This window comes from Mercenaria mercenaria, chromosome 19 (assembly GCF_021730395.1).
Source record: "Mercenaria mercenaria strain notata chromosome 19, MADL_Memer_1, whole genome shotgun sequence".
NCBI classification, from domain to species: domain Eukaryota; kingdom Metazoa; phylum Mollusca; class Bivalvia; order Venerida; family Veneridae; genus Mercenaria; species Mercenaria mercenaria.
In genome coordinates, this window is record NC_069379.1 from 44,300,612 (window position 1) to 44,317,532 (window position 16,921).

The following is a 16,921-nucleotide window of genomic DNA, read 5'->3' on the forward strand; positions in this document are numbered from 1 at the left end:
CTATGAATTTGAAGCAGTTGATCTTCTCGAGGGCTTGATTCGAGGGCAGCGCATGAAACAGTAGCTCACTCGTATGCGTATAAAGTTACAATAGCTTCGCGATAAACCCTCGGTGCATTGAATAATTCCTAAAGGGCCATTTTGATTTCTCTATCATTAGCAGCAGTTTGTGAGACTTAATTAACCGAGCCTCAATCCTCTCACAAGTTCAATGCTTCCAAAGTGTATTTTCAGAGATTTTATAAACTATCACGACAGCTTTATGTGCTGCGTGGCGGCTCTAAAAAGTATTTTCATACAAGGGCTCAATGCAAATATATTTTCTGGTCCTTTAGGATCATGAAGTTCATTCAATTACAACTGTAGAATTACACTTAAGACAGTGCTAGGGATGCGTTACCATGATAGGCCTTGCTCATTTCATTATCTGTCTTGAAAGGACACGGTCAAACTATTTTATTATACCTCTCTCTTGTCTACAATGATAAAATCCCATTACCCAAGAAAGAGATATTTTGACTATCAAAAACATTTCCAACCTTTTTGACACGTGACCAAGCGAAAGTGATTGTCATGTCATATGACCGCGCTGATATTTTGAATGTCATGTAAGGGCAATATGTAAGGGCAATTAACTGCTTCATTTTTTTCATTTTTTAGCCATATGATTGCCTCCCTTGTACACATATAACAGTAACGTCACTATTCAATGTGTACACAAGCAATTACCGCGCTAAAGATGAAAGTTAAATCAAATGAAATAAAAAGATATTTAAACATTTTTATGTACAATGTTTTGTCCGGTATAATAGAATAAATATCATATGACAGCCCGTGTGACATTGATATTGTCAACCCTCGAAACAGAATGTCACCACTCGGCTTTCGCCTCGGGTGATATTCTGCCCTCGGGTTGACAATATCAATGTCACACACGCTGCCATATGATATTTATATAATGACGCTTGATTACGATCAATGCTTCCAAAGGATCCTTCTACAGATTTAATCAACCCCTTGTGCAAAGTTTTCAACTGCATGAATACAATAACTGTTTTAAACGCGTTTGATAACATTTCAAAATTTCAACAACAACCAACTATGTCATCATCTAAAATTATACATTTATACGCTTTAATCCTTAAAAAACACAAAATACACTAAATTCTAGAGAATATTCACACTTGCGAAAACCGTTTTAAGGATATGACAACAAAAACGTTATTTTCGTTCCCTATTTTTAATGCCGTTTTTCAACAGTTTATACAAGATTTACCATACTATCTTGTACTGTTTGATTTTGTTTTGGTTCAATGCCGTTTTCCAACAGTATTTCAGTTATGTAACAGTGGACAGTTAAACTAACGAGTGTTTCTTGATTCTGTACCAGTGCAAAACTTTTTCCACAAGTCACTGTCAACGGCCCCATATTTGTTTGGGGTGATGGACGAATAATTTCAGATACGATGTCTGTTATCAGATCTTCACTTAGAGCATGATCGAACTAAAAACTCCGCGATCCAAAGGTCTGTGCCCTCTCAGTTTGTTGACATGCTAATATTTGTAACATGCTAATACATGCTAATATCGGTGGCCTGCTTATACTGGTGATGTGCTTATATTGTTGTCATGCTAAAATTGATTACATGCTAACGTTTATTACATGCTACAACCGGTGACATGCTAATTTTGTTCACATGCCTATAGCTAAATTGACAGGATTTTTATTGTCAATAACATAATCATTCTGTAAAACATTGTTGTGATGCAACACTTGAGACGATATTTTGCCAATATAAAAATCAAAGCCTTGAAATGTCTGGTAGTTGCGGGTTTTTGGTAGATTTATTTTCTGTTTAAATGCCAGTCTATGAATATACATGAATGAGAAACAAATACAAATTTAATGTGCCTCATGTCTAAGATGAACTCTGCCTGACCCAGATTGTGATGTAACCATGGGCTGGAATACGTTATCATTGATAGATCTTACGTAATCTAAATGGTCAGTGGAGTGGATACAGGCTGAATAAGAACTGTTTTTTCATTGATAATTCATCCGCATTGTTCATGAATGGGACTATTTTGTGTAGCACATGAAAATCCTTTGGATGTGATTCGGAATCAAATAAAGATGCTATGATTGTCAGAAATACACTTTAACTTTGGTACATGTTTTTTTTTTTAATTTTACATATTTGTAGACACGTATATTGCTAGTAACACTCAAAATGTTCCCTAAATAAAGCAAAGTATGCCAATATGTTGTAATTATCACTGTAAGGGGAGCTGTAGTCTAGTGGTTAAAGTGTGGGACGCTCAACCTGGGGGTCGTGGGTTTGAGCCCCACTGGGGTCACGACCATGACTTCTCATATGACACAAGGACTGGTGTTTTCAGGAAATGGACATGAAAGTGGTGCAAATAGGCTTTAAGCTTTCATTACAATCGAGCTTAAATAAATTAGTATAAACTGTCTGAAAATAAAAATAAAGGTACATGCTGAGACTCTACGAACGAGATTATAATATTTGTAAACATGATAAGAAAAATAATATGGGATTTTATTCTAAATCTATTTTATCTTTCACTCGTGAAGGTTCATTTGCAACACGTGACCGTACAATATATTACCTTATTGGACGCACGTGCGTACATAAAAAACCTGTATTTTTCCGTATTTGGACGGTTCAAGAAGTCCCATGTTAAACATATGATAATGCCCGAAACGCGTGAAATTGTTCCATATGTAAATCGGGTGAAGTAGGCGCTCTATGTACAAAGTTAGATATGCGTCTTAAAATGAGGAAGGCAGAAAAACAATATTCAGTGAATAATTTTTAATATAAACTAAAATTAAATAGATAAAGAATAAAAAGGTTATTTAACATTGAACTGTTCAATACGAGATATTTTTAACCAATAGGAGGCCTTTCTTTCTATCACGTGACAATTCAGTAGAAACCAGTATTGTATATAGTATGTGATTTAAAACGCATTCACATTTTCTTAAGTATAAATAGTAACATCCAAAATCTACAGTCCACAATCTCCATATTTTTTCCTATTGGACTCCAGTCCTAAAAATCGATAACTTTTTTCATATTGGTCGGGACAACTGTTCCGATTTCTTATAAGGAGGCATTTGAAATTATTTCCCGCGTAAGCTATATAGCGACAGTAGTATTATTTTTTGTTAAAAAATTACGATAATTTTTTTATTTTTAATGAAACATGTAAGTGAAAACACCCAATTTCTTAGTTAGAACGTTTTCTATCCAATTACAGTTTCGTGGCTACGGTTCAAAATTTCAAAAAAAATTGTTTTCGATTTTTTTTGCGTTGAGAGTAAATGTATAGATCTATGTATTATCAGAGAAGAACGTATTTTAAATTGATATGTGCTGTTGTTAAATGAACTTAAATGTTTGAATTAAGAAAACAAATCATAACAAAAGAGTGTTTTAACACTATTTATGCACGATGGGCGGTTATACGTCGGGCGTAATAATTTCACGAGGGCGCAGTATTACCACCCGAGTGTATAAATAGACTAAGTGTTAAAACACGGTTTTGATATAAAAAAAATTTAATCTGAAACAGTAGATAAAATGTAGTAGCGCTCTTCCTTAGTTTGACGTCACTGCACGTTAACGTGAAGTCATTCTAGCGTAAGTGTGTTTTAACAGAGAAAAGCATATTAGAATTTTTGTTTTCTACATCTGTTCTTTTTATGGTGTGAAATAAAGAGGTAATTTAACAGTGTTTGATACAATACTGAATTCAATTGGTACACAGCAGTAATAAGCCATATTTGGATTATATTACAGCTGTGTACTCGTCCAATAGAATTCAACATTGTACTTAACACTGTCTGTTAAATAAACTCATAATATTTATCGCAACATATCTAAAAATAATTATTATTTTTATCTGAAACATAGTCATATTCTAACGAAAAGTCCAGATATTCTAATGAAAAGTAGAATTATTCTCATGAATAGACTATTTCCTTAATACACCCTGACGGTATCAAAAAAATAATGGCTTTGATTTCGTGAAACAGTTTACTTTACTTTCATAGATAATTTTACTACATTCATTGAGAATAGAAAAAAAACATTTTCATTTTGCTGTTTCCTTTAAGGATGTGAAGGTTCCATGTCCCAGTTAAGATTGGTTATGTTGGAAAATGCCCAGAGTGAAATGAACAACTCGTCTGCAGCCAGAGGGATCTCGGACGCCGGAAGTACAAAACCGTTACTGGTTCCACTCTTCGGACGCAGTTCGTATGTGTACGAGTAAGGAATGTCTTGTGTATAGAAGTAGTCATAGGCACCTCCAGAAGCCTCATCTGAAAATATATGTAATGTGTGTAAACATTTATGCATAGCCTGAAGCCACATGTGCAAATATATGTAACGTATGTAAACATAAATACAACTCCAGCAGCCACATCTGAAAATATATGTAATGTATGTAATCATTTATACACCACATGTAGCCACATCTGTGGATATATGTAATGTATATCATATTTACACATATCTGGAAATATGTCTAATATCAGATTTACAACACTGGATGCTTAATCTGAATACATTTGTATTGTATGTAATTATCTATATACTTAAGGTAAAAGGTTCTTCATGCATTCATGCAGTATGCAAAAGCACTTTGGTTTTATCCAAGTGTATAACGTGTTGGTGCAGATATATCCTGAATCGAGAAGATCAATAACTGATTGCGACATATGTCTAATAAAAAAACTTTTTTTTTTTCAACTTACACAGAATATCTGGCGGTGTCCCGGTTAAGTAGTACCTTTCGTCAATTGTCTCCAGCCACATCATCATGTAATTAGCTACATCCATCTGTTCAACAAAAATAACAAAAGTATGTAAACCTCTGAAAAGAAATTTCTGCTTTAAATTTGAAAAAAAATGCTTTCAGCATAGTAACTGATTATAAAATTTGACATGTGTTGTGTATATGAATAGATTATCAAGTGATTTTCTGTGATTACTATAAAACCTTACAAAATGAGGAAAATAACGACCTTAATTGTTGTCAAAACCACACCAAAAAGCCCAATGGGTTGAGCATAATACTGTTTTATATTACCTGTGGTTGCCATTTAAAAACCTTTCAGAGGCGAATGTTTTTTTGTTTTTTTTTCATACTGATTTGAATTTTATCATAGATATGTGTTGCTATCTTATTGCGTTAGATCTATCTAGATAAGATTTCGAGATAAAGTTATAGCAACTTTTGTATCATATATATAATGTAGCAAAGATTTTCATTGGATATATTTTCTTAAACAGTTACTAAAATGTACTGAAGATGACATTCCTTCGTATATATGACGGAAAATCAGATCATAGTACAATGCATTGCTCTATTTCTTCCCTTACTCAGATTCATAAAGAGAGCATGTCAGTTCACTACCAGGGATGTTAGTTACCTTTTTATTACATACGCATCAACAATTAAAATAATTACATAAATGATATATAGAGAATATTAGGTTACTGTCTTATAAATTTAAATTTATTAAGTGAGTCGGAGAAAATATAAAAGTCGAGGCTCTGCCGAGATAAAGCAAAATTTGTCTGACCCCTTGATTTTTGCCTTTATTTTGCATGAAGGTAGGATAAAAATATATTCTTAATGTTTAAGCCTGGGTGAAATTGAAAATATTGCCGTAAAAGGATTTATAAACGCGACACCATATATATGAAACTGACGTCATTAACGACGTCATACACTTGAAATTCGAATGGCTATATGGAATTTTTATGTAAATTAAGCACTTACTAGGTGATCATATCTACCAGGATAAGCTGACGTGTAGCCATACGGAACGAGCATGTACTCGGAGTAGCAATGGACAGAGAAGAAAGCCTTGACCAAAGGTGTTGCCAACACTGCGTCTCTCAGGGCAGCTGTTTCAGGTGCCGAAAAAGCTGTCGTTCCTCTGTATGTTTCACTGAAACAGGACGATGAAGATCCGGGCCCTAAAATCATAACACATAGAGAATAAATATTTGATATTTAGAAAGATAGATATTTGACATCTAAATATCTTTCTACGAGCAAACACACGCTAAATTTTCAGACCTTGTCTAATATCCTACCTAAATTCCTGATGTACAGGAACATGTATACACAAAAATTTTATTGTGATTATTTAATATGTTTTGCAATAATAATTTACTCATTTTGATCTTGTATGATTCCGCCAGTTAAAACATATGACTATTAGAATCGATATTTTTTTTCGTCCATTGAAATATATTTGATTTTTTTTCACAGTAGATCTAGATCTATTTCACTAAAAAATATGACATACTGGTCAGGAGAAGATTTATGAAATTACGGCGTATTTTGACTCTGTTTTATTTCACAGCAACTGTATGATATTTATATATTTATATATTTTACGAGCGCAGAGTATATGCATGCGTGCGTGCGTGCGTGCTTGCATGTGTGCGTGTCTGTGTTTCAGGCCTTGCACAAACCTCCGAAATTAGCTTCCCAGTTCCGGTTTAAATCGGTCCCTGTGTAAAACATGTTACAGGGTTGTCTGTTTTTCCTCCACAGCCTATTATTGCTTGATGCCTGAAACAAAAGCATTCTTTTGAAAAATTTATTTTCCTGAATTCTTTAGTCTGTGACTCAATCTGACTAAAGTACATTTCAAATAAACGCTACGCTTTGGATCTGAAGACGTGCTATTGAGAGACTCGGTCTGACGACCCCTCCGCTAGCCAATCAAAACCTTGCCTTCAACACTTTGAAAGTTAAAACAGAAGTTTAAAACATTTATATTTATCCTCGGTTTTTCATGTTTGTTACGACGGCCACATCAAGACTGCGCCTTTTCGTTTTGAGAGGTATCTTATGTCGAGGTACGGACTTGGCCACGTAAGGGGAGAGTATGTGTCAGGCAGCCGGTTGGCTCAGACGGTAGAGCACTCGCCCTGTAAGCGTGAGGTTCTAGGTTTGAGCCCCGGGCTGACTCCATATTTTCCACACCCTGTGACATTCGACACTATTTTGATGGTTCAGCCAAATACTTGTTGAAACGAGTTTTCTGATTGGTTCAAATGAAGTGAAGATTTGCGAAAATGAAAAAATCAATACTCAGTATCGGAAATCCAAATATACAGAAAGATGAATGTGAATAGGTCATCCTCAGATATCAAGTACTTTAGTCAGATTGTGCTTTGACTCAATGCAGACCTGGAGCGCCTGAATTAATTACAGACTCCGGTATTATACCGGATGGATTCAAGCAATTTGAACGAAAAGTATCTTAAATGTATATATTTTGTAACCATTGTAATACTGACATTTAGTAAGTGGTATATTATACATATTATACACTAAATGCGTGCTGACATGCAATAACTTGCGTTTTTGCCGTGCGCTCCAATTTATAATCACTTCCGGACATGCGCAGAAGACCGCTCCAGCTCTACAATGAGCAAACTCGAATGTTTTAAGCCACTTGATCAAAGTAAGGATATATGTCATAGATATCATGAACAAGGATTCTAAGAAGAGAATAAAGTGAACACTGTGCTAAATGTATGTGAAAAGTATGACGTAGTTTGTCGTCTCATTTTAACAGAATCTCTGATTATTTTAACACTATGGTTTTCGTATGATTTTAAAATGCTGTTTTGAAAACTGAAAGAATAAATAATAATATATAATATATATCTAAAGGACTCTCATACATATACTTCACTACATGATTCTATGATAACTTTTTGCACAAAATGATTCTCCTATATCAATTTCTTCATACGTTCCCCAAATATACTAGCGGAAAAAAGAAACTGTGCATGTGTAAAATGTTCATGTATCGCTCAATTTTATAAATTAAAGCTTGAAACGTTACACAGGTAAGCTGTGTATCCCTCTCGGTCATTTCCTGATGCAATATTCATATCAACTGAGCTGGTGTTAAATAAAGGTCAGATAAAACCGTGTTGAATTTTTTTTTGCGATTTCTTATATACCTCCTAAGTTATAGCATATTATACCCATGCACAGTTTCTTTTTTCCGCTAGTATATCTCTTTCATTACATGTTCCCCAACCATTCATTTACTGAAGAACCTTTTACAACGAACACTCATAGAAACTGAGCGTACACACTTACATGGGTATACAAGTAACCATCAGGATTATGTACGGGCACGATATACCAGTCGTACTTCGACAGCATTTCGGTAGCCTCATTGGAGTTGCTAAGTAGCTAAAAGATAAATTAAATATGCTGTTGAAATTTGTATTTCAAATTTGATACAAATACAAGGGATATGTGAAAGTATTCGTGTTTGTTGGCCTTGGTAGAATAGTTGGTGTTACCTTTTCTTTTATATATATTTTTGTTGATGTAAAATTTGTTTGTTTTGTTTTTTAAAAATTTTGATACTGTGAAATCATTAATATTCGTAGGGGAATAATTTTCGTTGATTTCGTGGTTGAGTCAATCCCAACGAACAAGTAAAATTCCTATTCACTTTATGTTTAAAAGTTGAAATCCACGAATTCATATCCCCACGAAATTGCCGTTTTTGACCAGAACCACGAAATTTCATGCCCACGAAATTAAATAATTTTACAGTATTCATTTATCCCTTACTCGGCTTAATTTTTATAATGAACTTCTTGTCTATCTTTCAATTGGGACAGTACGATTAACTGTTAAAAGGGGTGCATACAAAACAAAAATTCAGACTGAATGGCGAACAGTGCAGCTCATATTCAGACAGCACGGATGTACAGGCTGATCATGAACTATCCTGGTCGCAGAAGCAGAAGCGATAGTGTCCAGCCGGATAAGGTTAAATAAACTTTTTAACTGTTTTATGCCTTATTATGTGTTAGGTTCGGCAATATATGACCATTTTGTGTCGATTCGCCGTAAAACCCTACTCACTCACTCACTATTATGTGTTAGGTCGTTATTTAAGTAACTCAACAGAAGTCTCTTTAACCAGTTCATGTTGGTCACGATTGGTTCTGTATTTTGCGACCAGTGTAGATCACTGCTTGCTATCCAGCCAGTATCTTGTTGGTGAGCACCCCTTTTAACAGTTAGTGGTGCTGTCCAAATTCAAAGATAGACAAGTTCAATATTGAAGTTTAGCAAGGTACACGGGTTGAATAGAACATTTCGGGCTGAGTATACATATGATTTTAAGATCTTACTAAGAAATGCAAGTTTATGGAGCGGAATTCATATAAGTTTTAAGTAGCTTGTTTTCCAATCCATTCGATTGAAAATTTCTTTGTTTGTTTGTTTGTACTATTTTGATTGACGTATGTCTTTTTATCAAACTTTGTTAATTTAAATATAGTACTCATGTTTGTATATACAATTTGTGGAAATAAATACAATTTAAACTAAATGCAAGTATGTTGGTATAAATATTGCATTAAATTCTACCTTTTCAATCAAATTTAGAGCAGACGATATTGCAATCCATTCTCGCGCATGCGTACCAGCCTCAATCCAAACAGCTTCTTTGGGATTATACATGTCTCCAGCAATCTTAAAGTAGATGATAAGATATCCACAGTTTACTTCACAAATCAACTAAATTTAATGGAGGGACGTATAGGATTTAAAACTACCGTAAAATAAAGGAGTTCAAGAACTTAATTTATATACTACAAGCACAAGCATATGAGCCGTGCCATAAGAAAAACAACATAGTGGTTTTTGCGACCAGCATGGATCCAGACCAGCCTGCGCATCCGCGCAATCTGGTCAGGATCCATACTGTTCGCTTTCAAAGCCTATAGCAATTAAAGAAACCGTTAGCGAACAGTATAGATCCTGACCAGACTGCGCGGATGCGCAGGCTGGTCTTGATCCATGCTGGTCGCAAAGCCACTATGTTGGTTTTCTCATTGCGTGGCTCATATATGAATAAATTCACACATAAATGCAAAACATACTTTTCTAATCATAATTAAAATTAGAAAATTGTCAATTCATTATTAAAAATATTTGTACAAAACTACGAATTGTAAAAATCATCAAATTTTACAAATGAACACAAGTTCATGACCAACCTTAACTTGGTAAATCTCCCTTCCCTCGTAGGAAAGCCCGTCCAAATATGTAAACTGCATTCGATATGGGTTGCTTGAAGCCATAGAACTCAACCATGCTCCGATCTAAAGAAAACAAAACATACCATTACATATACAACAAATTATTCATTTAAAATTAATATCATTATTATTATTATTACTATTATTATTATTATTATACCAGACTTACATAGCGCCTTTTTTTATGATAAACACGCGGTTTCAGGGCGCTTTACTTAGAGCAAAGGCAGCCACTCAGGGATCCACAATTTGACGTCATATTATGGAGCAATATTAAATGTACATTATCATTGAAAATCTTGAAGTAATATCAATAGTAGGCAAGACAAGGTATCTAACAAATCTGTCTGAGTAAGGCATGTGTTTCACAACTGTTAGGACAATGGAGATAAAAAATACCCCGTAAGCGCTCGAGTTTTCATTTCTCGTTGTCCCAAGGCTGTGGAAAAAACGTGTCCTACACATGCAGTCTTATAAGTTTCTAGTCTGGCTACCGACTAGATAATCTTTCTTTTTATTTTAGAAAAAAAAAATTCTTTTATATATTCTGACTTTAACAGTCTTGGCTCTGATGTTTTGAGAAGAAAAGGGACATAATTATACAAAATTTGAAAAGTCTCAAAAGTTCTCTCCTACGAAAAGAACATATGGTCTGAACACAGACTAATAAGTTCCTTGTAATTTTCGTTAGGTCAAAAAGGTTATTATTTTTTAAGTTCCTTAAGACTAAACATTATGTGAGACAAATAAAATAAATGGGAAAAAATGCTATGCGGTATTATGACATGGTTAGAAACGCATAACTTTCAATAATACACATGAACTTATACAAATAGAACTGCCGAAAACAAAATGGATTTAATAATATTTCCTACTTTGATAATCAGTAGTAAAACTTTTGGTAAATATATGAGAAAGAAATTATAAAAAAAATAGGACTGGACAACAAATGAGTGTATTGTTGGTTCATTACAAAAGATGTAGTAGCAACATTAAAAACAAAGGCATGATGGAACCTTTAAATAATTGAGCCGCGCCATGAGAAAACCAACATAGTGGGTTTGCCTATTGCAATTAGAGAACTCGTTAACAAATAGCATGGGTCCTGACCAGACTGCACGGATGCGCAGGATGGTCTGGATTCATGCTGGTCGCAAACCCACTATGTTGGTTTTCTCATGGCACGGTTCATCTGCAGTTTGTGTTTACATAATCGCAAAAAAGAGCATGTGTCAAAATGAGTGCGAAACGTCTCCTGAAATTGATATGTTTAAAAAATATGTATACATGTTGTTCAAATGTACTGTTTTTCTAAGTTAACCACAAGATTCGTACTACGGAATTGTAAGGCGTTTAGTTGGCGGCATATCTCATGAAAATAGATGTAGGTGTTGACTACTGTGTGCCTTTGATGAACTTCAAAGCAGTCATTTGCGTAGTCTTACACATATCCAATGGTAATTTTTTTTATCAAATACATGTATAGAATAACATTGCGTGTATTTAATAAAAAAAAAGCGTAATTTCACAAATCAAGTTTGCATTTTGAGCAACATCAATAATTGAATGGCATAAGGTAAAAAAAGTGCAAAACCACAGGCTTCCCAGCACGATATAAACGAATATGTTGCTGGTTCAATATCACTTGAAACAAGTAGATTTTGAGTGGTAGTACACACTTATATTGTGTTTAGCTATTCATTTATACTGTGTGTACTATTCTAACATAATGCATAGAACTGTTAATACACACAACCCTATTAATTTCATGTTTACATAAGCTATATGAAATAATTGTATCAATGTTTTCATATACAAAACTTTGGTTTAATAAACATTTGAATACGAATAAGCTGTAGAAGTAGTTTACAACAACAACAACAACAACAACAACAACAACAAATTAAATTACCTCATCGTAGGTACAATATGTCGTTTGCGGATTGCAAAGGCCAACCTTCGGGATTTTTTCCATGGACCTTCTCTCCTCGTCTATCATACTGGAATTAACACAATTCTAATAACTTGCTTTTAGGGAAAATATCGGCTATGATTTCTTTAAAAAATCTTTGTAGAATTTCGTGTACAATATACTCCTTTGTGACAATCAAATTAAAGTTTCCTCTCGTTTCACGAGAGACAATCATTCTTTGTAAACATTAAGATGTATCAATTAAGAAAAATATTTTTTGAATTATATAACAAAGGATATCTTAGATAGATAATTTGCAATTTACACCAAATGTGTTGTTACACTGTAATTCCGTTGCTACCAATTGCCATAAGCAAATAGAAAAGATAATTTGTTTGCAAGTCAGTGCCAACATCTTGGAGAGGCTGCGGTTTTGGAACGTGACATTCCCCGTCTGAAATTATCCTTGTTCCTTAACAGGAATCAGAGTGGAGGACGGGTGATTACGAACACAATGTTATTCATCAAGTCGTCACGGAAAATATTCGCCTCGTCGTGGGCCCCGCGATCTATAGAACTGTGTTTTTCCTATTGTGCTAAACCGGCGGGCTTTCGAAAAGACAAATTAAAACGGTTTACGTTTCTTTAACCTTGATATGCTTGAAGAAAAAAGACCCCATTTTCATATCTATACGGTCGGCACCCGGGTAGAACCATCGACCTTCCGCATGCTAGCTGGATGGCTTTATATGAAGAAGGCAACGCCCAAAGTGACGCTCGAACCCACAAGCTGGTCAGGATCCATGCTGGCCGCAAAGCCACTATGTTGGTTTTCTCACGGCGCGGCTCAAATATATTTACTTGAGAGGAGAACTTACTCTTGTATGTTTTCATTTATGACGTCAAACGAAATGCCAACGCTCTTAAGTGTTTGTTGCAATTTCTCATAATCGTTTGGTGAAACACGCACTTCGACCGGTCGGTAGACGGAGAGATCAGTCCAGAAATCCAGCTGTAATGTAAACAATGAATTTTTTTAAGTTTTCTATGTAAATTACCTGATTTTTTTCTACATTTAGTAAATGTAAAGTTTTTTTTTAAAAAGTTTTAAAAGTAAATGTAAAGTAAAAACTGTTTGATTCGTTATCCGGTATGGCGCTTTGTCAAATGTAATCTTTTCATTGATTATTTAAACTGTTAATTTAGATATGAAAACTTTATTTTTACTGATATATGACATTGTACAATTATATAAGTATACTCAAATACAGAAATTAAATGATTATCATTTAAGAACGCTAAATAATTCAAAATAATGTCTTAAAATAAGTGTGGAATGTGCGGTTCACCGTGTTCATAGTTAAATATCTCAAAAGTAAGCACACGGACCTATATATCTTATTACACCACATTATAGGCCATGTGTTTATTTACAACTGTGAGAAGTTTCATAAAAATCTACATTGGAAAAAAAAAACTTTCTATTCTCGAAAATGTTACAAAAGTAATGGCTTTCCCATAGACTCCCATTATGAAAACTTAACTTTCATGAGGTCCAAACTTTTCATATCAGTCTAGCAAAAAAACCAAGTACACGACCATATCTTTTTATTGGCTGTAGTTTCTAAGTATATTCTTAAGTTTTCAAAAATCAGAGTTTAATCAAATTCTTTATTGTAGAAAAAAAATCGACCCAAACGTGCAGAACTACCCTAAAGTACACACTGAGTGTCTCTCTGTAACTTACCCCTTCGAAATCGGGATTTTCACCTAAAGCATTCAGAAAGTCTAAGTCCTCTCTAGAGCGAGCATTTATCGAAACAAGCCGGTGCCTAGAATAAAAAAAAAAGATATTTTCTCATAAAGGCTTGCCGGTGCCTAGAATAAAAAAAAAATATTTTCTCATAAAGGATTGCCGGTGCTTAGAATAAAAAAGATATTTTCTTATAAAGGCTTGCCGGTGCCTAGAATAAAAAAGAGATATTTTCTCATAAAGGCTTGCCGGTGCTTAGAATAAAAAAATATTTTCTAATAAAGGTTTGCCGGTGCCTAGAATAAAAAAAGATATTTTCTCATAAAGGCTTGCCGGTGCCTAGAATAAAGATATTTTCTCATAAAGGATTGCCGGTGCCTAGAATAAAGATATTTTCTCATAAAGGCTTGCCGGTACCTAGAATAAAAAAATATTTTCTCATAAAGGCTTGCCGGTGCCTAGAATAAAAAAGATATTTTCTTATAAAGGCTTGCCGGTGCCTAGAATAAAAAAAGAGAGATTTTCTCATAAAGGATTGCCGGTGCTTAGAATTAAAAAAAAGAGATATTTTCTCATAAAGGATTGCCGGTGCCTAGAATAAAAAAAGAGATATTTTCTCATAAAGAATTGCAGATGCTTAGAATAAAAAAGAGATATTTTCTCATAAAGGATTGCCGGTGCTTAGAATAAAAAAAGAGATATTTTCTTATAAAGGACTGCCAAATATAAATGATTTATTAATCAATTAAACGTTTACATTACCCAATATGAGAACGTTTAAATTACCCTATATGAAAACGTTTAAATTACCCAATATGAAAACGTTTAAATTACCCTATTTAAAAACGTTTAAATTACCCAGTATGAAAACGTTTAAATTACCCAATATGAAAACTAAATTACCCAATATGAAAACGTTTAAATTACCCAATATGAAAAATCGAAAGATAAGTGTTTTTAACTGTTGCGCAAAATTAAAGACGGTTTGTTAAAATCATACAAGCACAGATTTTACCAGTATGTATGAGTTCATAATACTATTAATTTTATCTTTTTCCAACGTAAAAAATGTTAGAAAATTTAGCTTCTACATTCCGTCTTTAGTTATCAAAAACTTTTTGTCTCATACCCGATAGTTATATCTTAGCAATTTCAGAGAATAAAAATGATTATCTATTAGATCTAATTTCTAACTTACCCGGTGAAGTCTGCGGCCGCAACTCCAATCAGGAAAAACAACAGAACGTATCCCATTTTGTCTCCCGAAACAATGCTCTGGTCTGGGGACCGTTCTTTCTCCTTATATGAGCGCCGTGACACTTGTTTAAACCATCTGTTTCGGTTCGTATTATCAAGTAGGCTTCATCTGTCAAATAAACTGTTCAAGACTCTTTATGAATAAAATAAGTAGAATTTCATGCTTGCACTTAAAATCTTCACACCGTTTATTGGGCTACCTTTTTTGATGAATAATCACATGCAAATATATTAAGGTAATGGAGCGTAATTTTGGCGTTGGATAATTTTCGTGCGATTTCGATATTCTACGGCAATAGAATTTTGCTCATGCGCCAAGGAAAGGTTTAGCTGACAACTGGACCTGAAAAAGCCGAAATCAAAGACAGAGGAATCGCCGAAAGTCATTTCAATACATCGCCGATAGTCATTTCTATACATCGCCGATAGTCATTTCAATACATCGCCGATAGTCACTTCAATACATCGCCTCATTTCAATACATAGCCGGTAGTCATTTAAATACATCGCCGATAGTCATTTCTATACATCGCCGATAGTCATTTCAATACATCGCCGATAGTCGTTTCAATACATCGCCTCATTTCAATACATCGCCGATAGTCATTTCAATACATCGCCGATAGTCATTTCTATACATCGCCGATAGTCATTTCAATACATCGCCGATAGTCATTTCAATACATCGCCGATAGTCATTTCAATACATCGCCGATAGTCATTTCTATACATTGCCGATAGTCATTTCAATACAACACAGTACAATACAACGTTTTCTTTAATAGTCGCTCTTGAACGTTTATCATCGCTTTTGAACGTTTTATAGATGAAAAGAGAGCTATAAAAGTCTTGTAAATAACAGTAATAATAACTCCTACCATGCTAAATATCTATAATGGACTAGTCCGTCTTCCCATTTGGGTAATACCATTTATAATTTGATGGGATATTTACTGAAAATTTATTGACTGAATAGGGAACAGGGCAGACCATGATCAGACGGCACGGATATGCAGGCTGATCTTGGTCTACACTGGTCGCAAAGGCAGAATCAGTCGTGTCCGGCATGGTAAGGGTTAACGATATTCAAAAGAATAACATATGCTTCTGTTTGTACAGTTATTTTTACAAACATAAGGATCCTATTCTTTATAAGCAAAAACTATGTTATTTAGATACATGGTATTAATCTTTTTCATGATGGACCCCATTGATTCTACCAATGTAGATCATGAACAGCCTGCACATAGTTGCAGTCTGATCAAGATCGGCACTGTTCGTCATTCAGTCTGTATATTATTTGGTGAGCACCCCTATTAACAGATACTGGTACTGACCAAATTGAAAGATGGATAAGTTCTTTATTTACATTTAGCGGGGGAGGGATAATAGTACTTAACTAGTCACACCATAACCTCACTTTGAAATGTGTGTACCAGGTTTTCAGGGAGGTTTAACTTATAAAGATGGTACTATAACAATAGATAGATCAGACGTCAAGCAGTGAGCAAACCCTCAAAATGACGTTTGTATGGACGTCGCCATCTTGGAATGGACGTCGTGTCATTTTAAACGCAAGTCTATGGAAAAACATAAATTCCTGAATTTTAACGTATAACATTTTTTCAAATAAAAACGTGACTACAGATATTAACCTTCCGGTATTAACGATGCAATTTTCGATAATTTTACATACAGTATAAATGAATTATCGGAAGTCTTATATTAGGTGGGACAGACTATAGTGTTGAAAATTGCGTTTTCCAGGAGCTAATATCACGAATGGTATACAGTAAAACAAGGTACATGTAGACGGAAGTAACGGCAAAGTTATTGTATAAAATTTTGAATATGCGT

The 16,921-nt window shown here is 34.3% G+C and overlaps 1 protein-coding gene across 1 annotated transcript; it reads right to left on the reverse strand.

Annotated features, from left to right (window-relative positions):
• Nucleotides 1–2,825: 2,825 nt before the first annotated feature.
• Nucleotides 2,826–15,148, reverse strand: LOC123543132 (zinc carboxypeptidase-like). Its single transcript, XM_045329205.2, has 11 exons — nt 15,006–15,148; nt 13,802–13,886; nt 12,933–13,066; nt 12,055–12,142; nt 10,101–10,205; nt 9,469–9,573; nt 8,176–8,271; nt 6,525–6,624; nt 5,821–6,020; nt 4,790–4,874; nt 2,826–4,354 (listed from the first exon to the last, which is right to left on the reverse strand). Exons 1-11 carry the CDS (start codon nt 15,059–15,061, stop codon nt 4,143–4,145), a joined length of 1,266 nt encoding a protein of 421 aa, XP_045185140.2. The 5' UTR covers nt 15,062–15,148; the 3' UTR covers nt 2,826–4,142.
• Between the last annotated feature and the right edge of the window lie 1,773 nt (nt 15,149–16,921).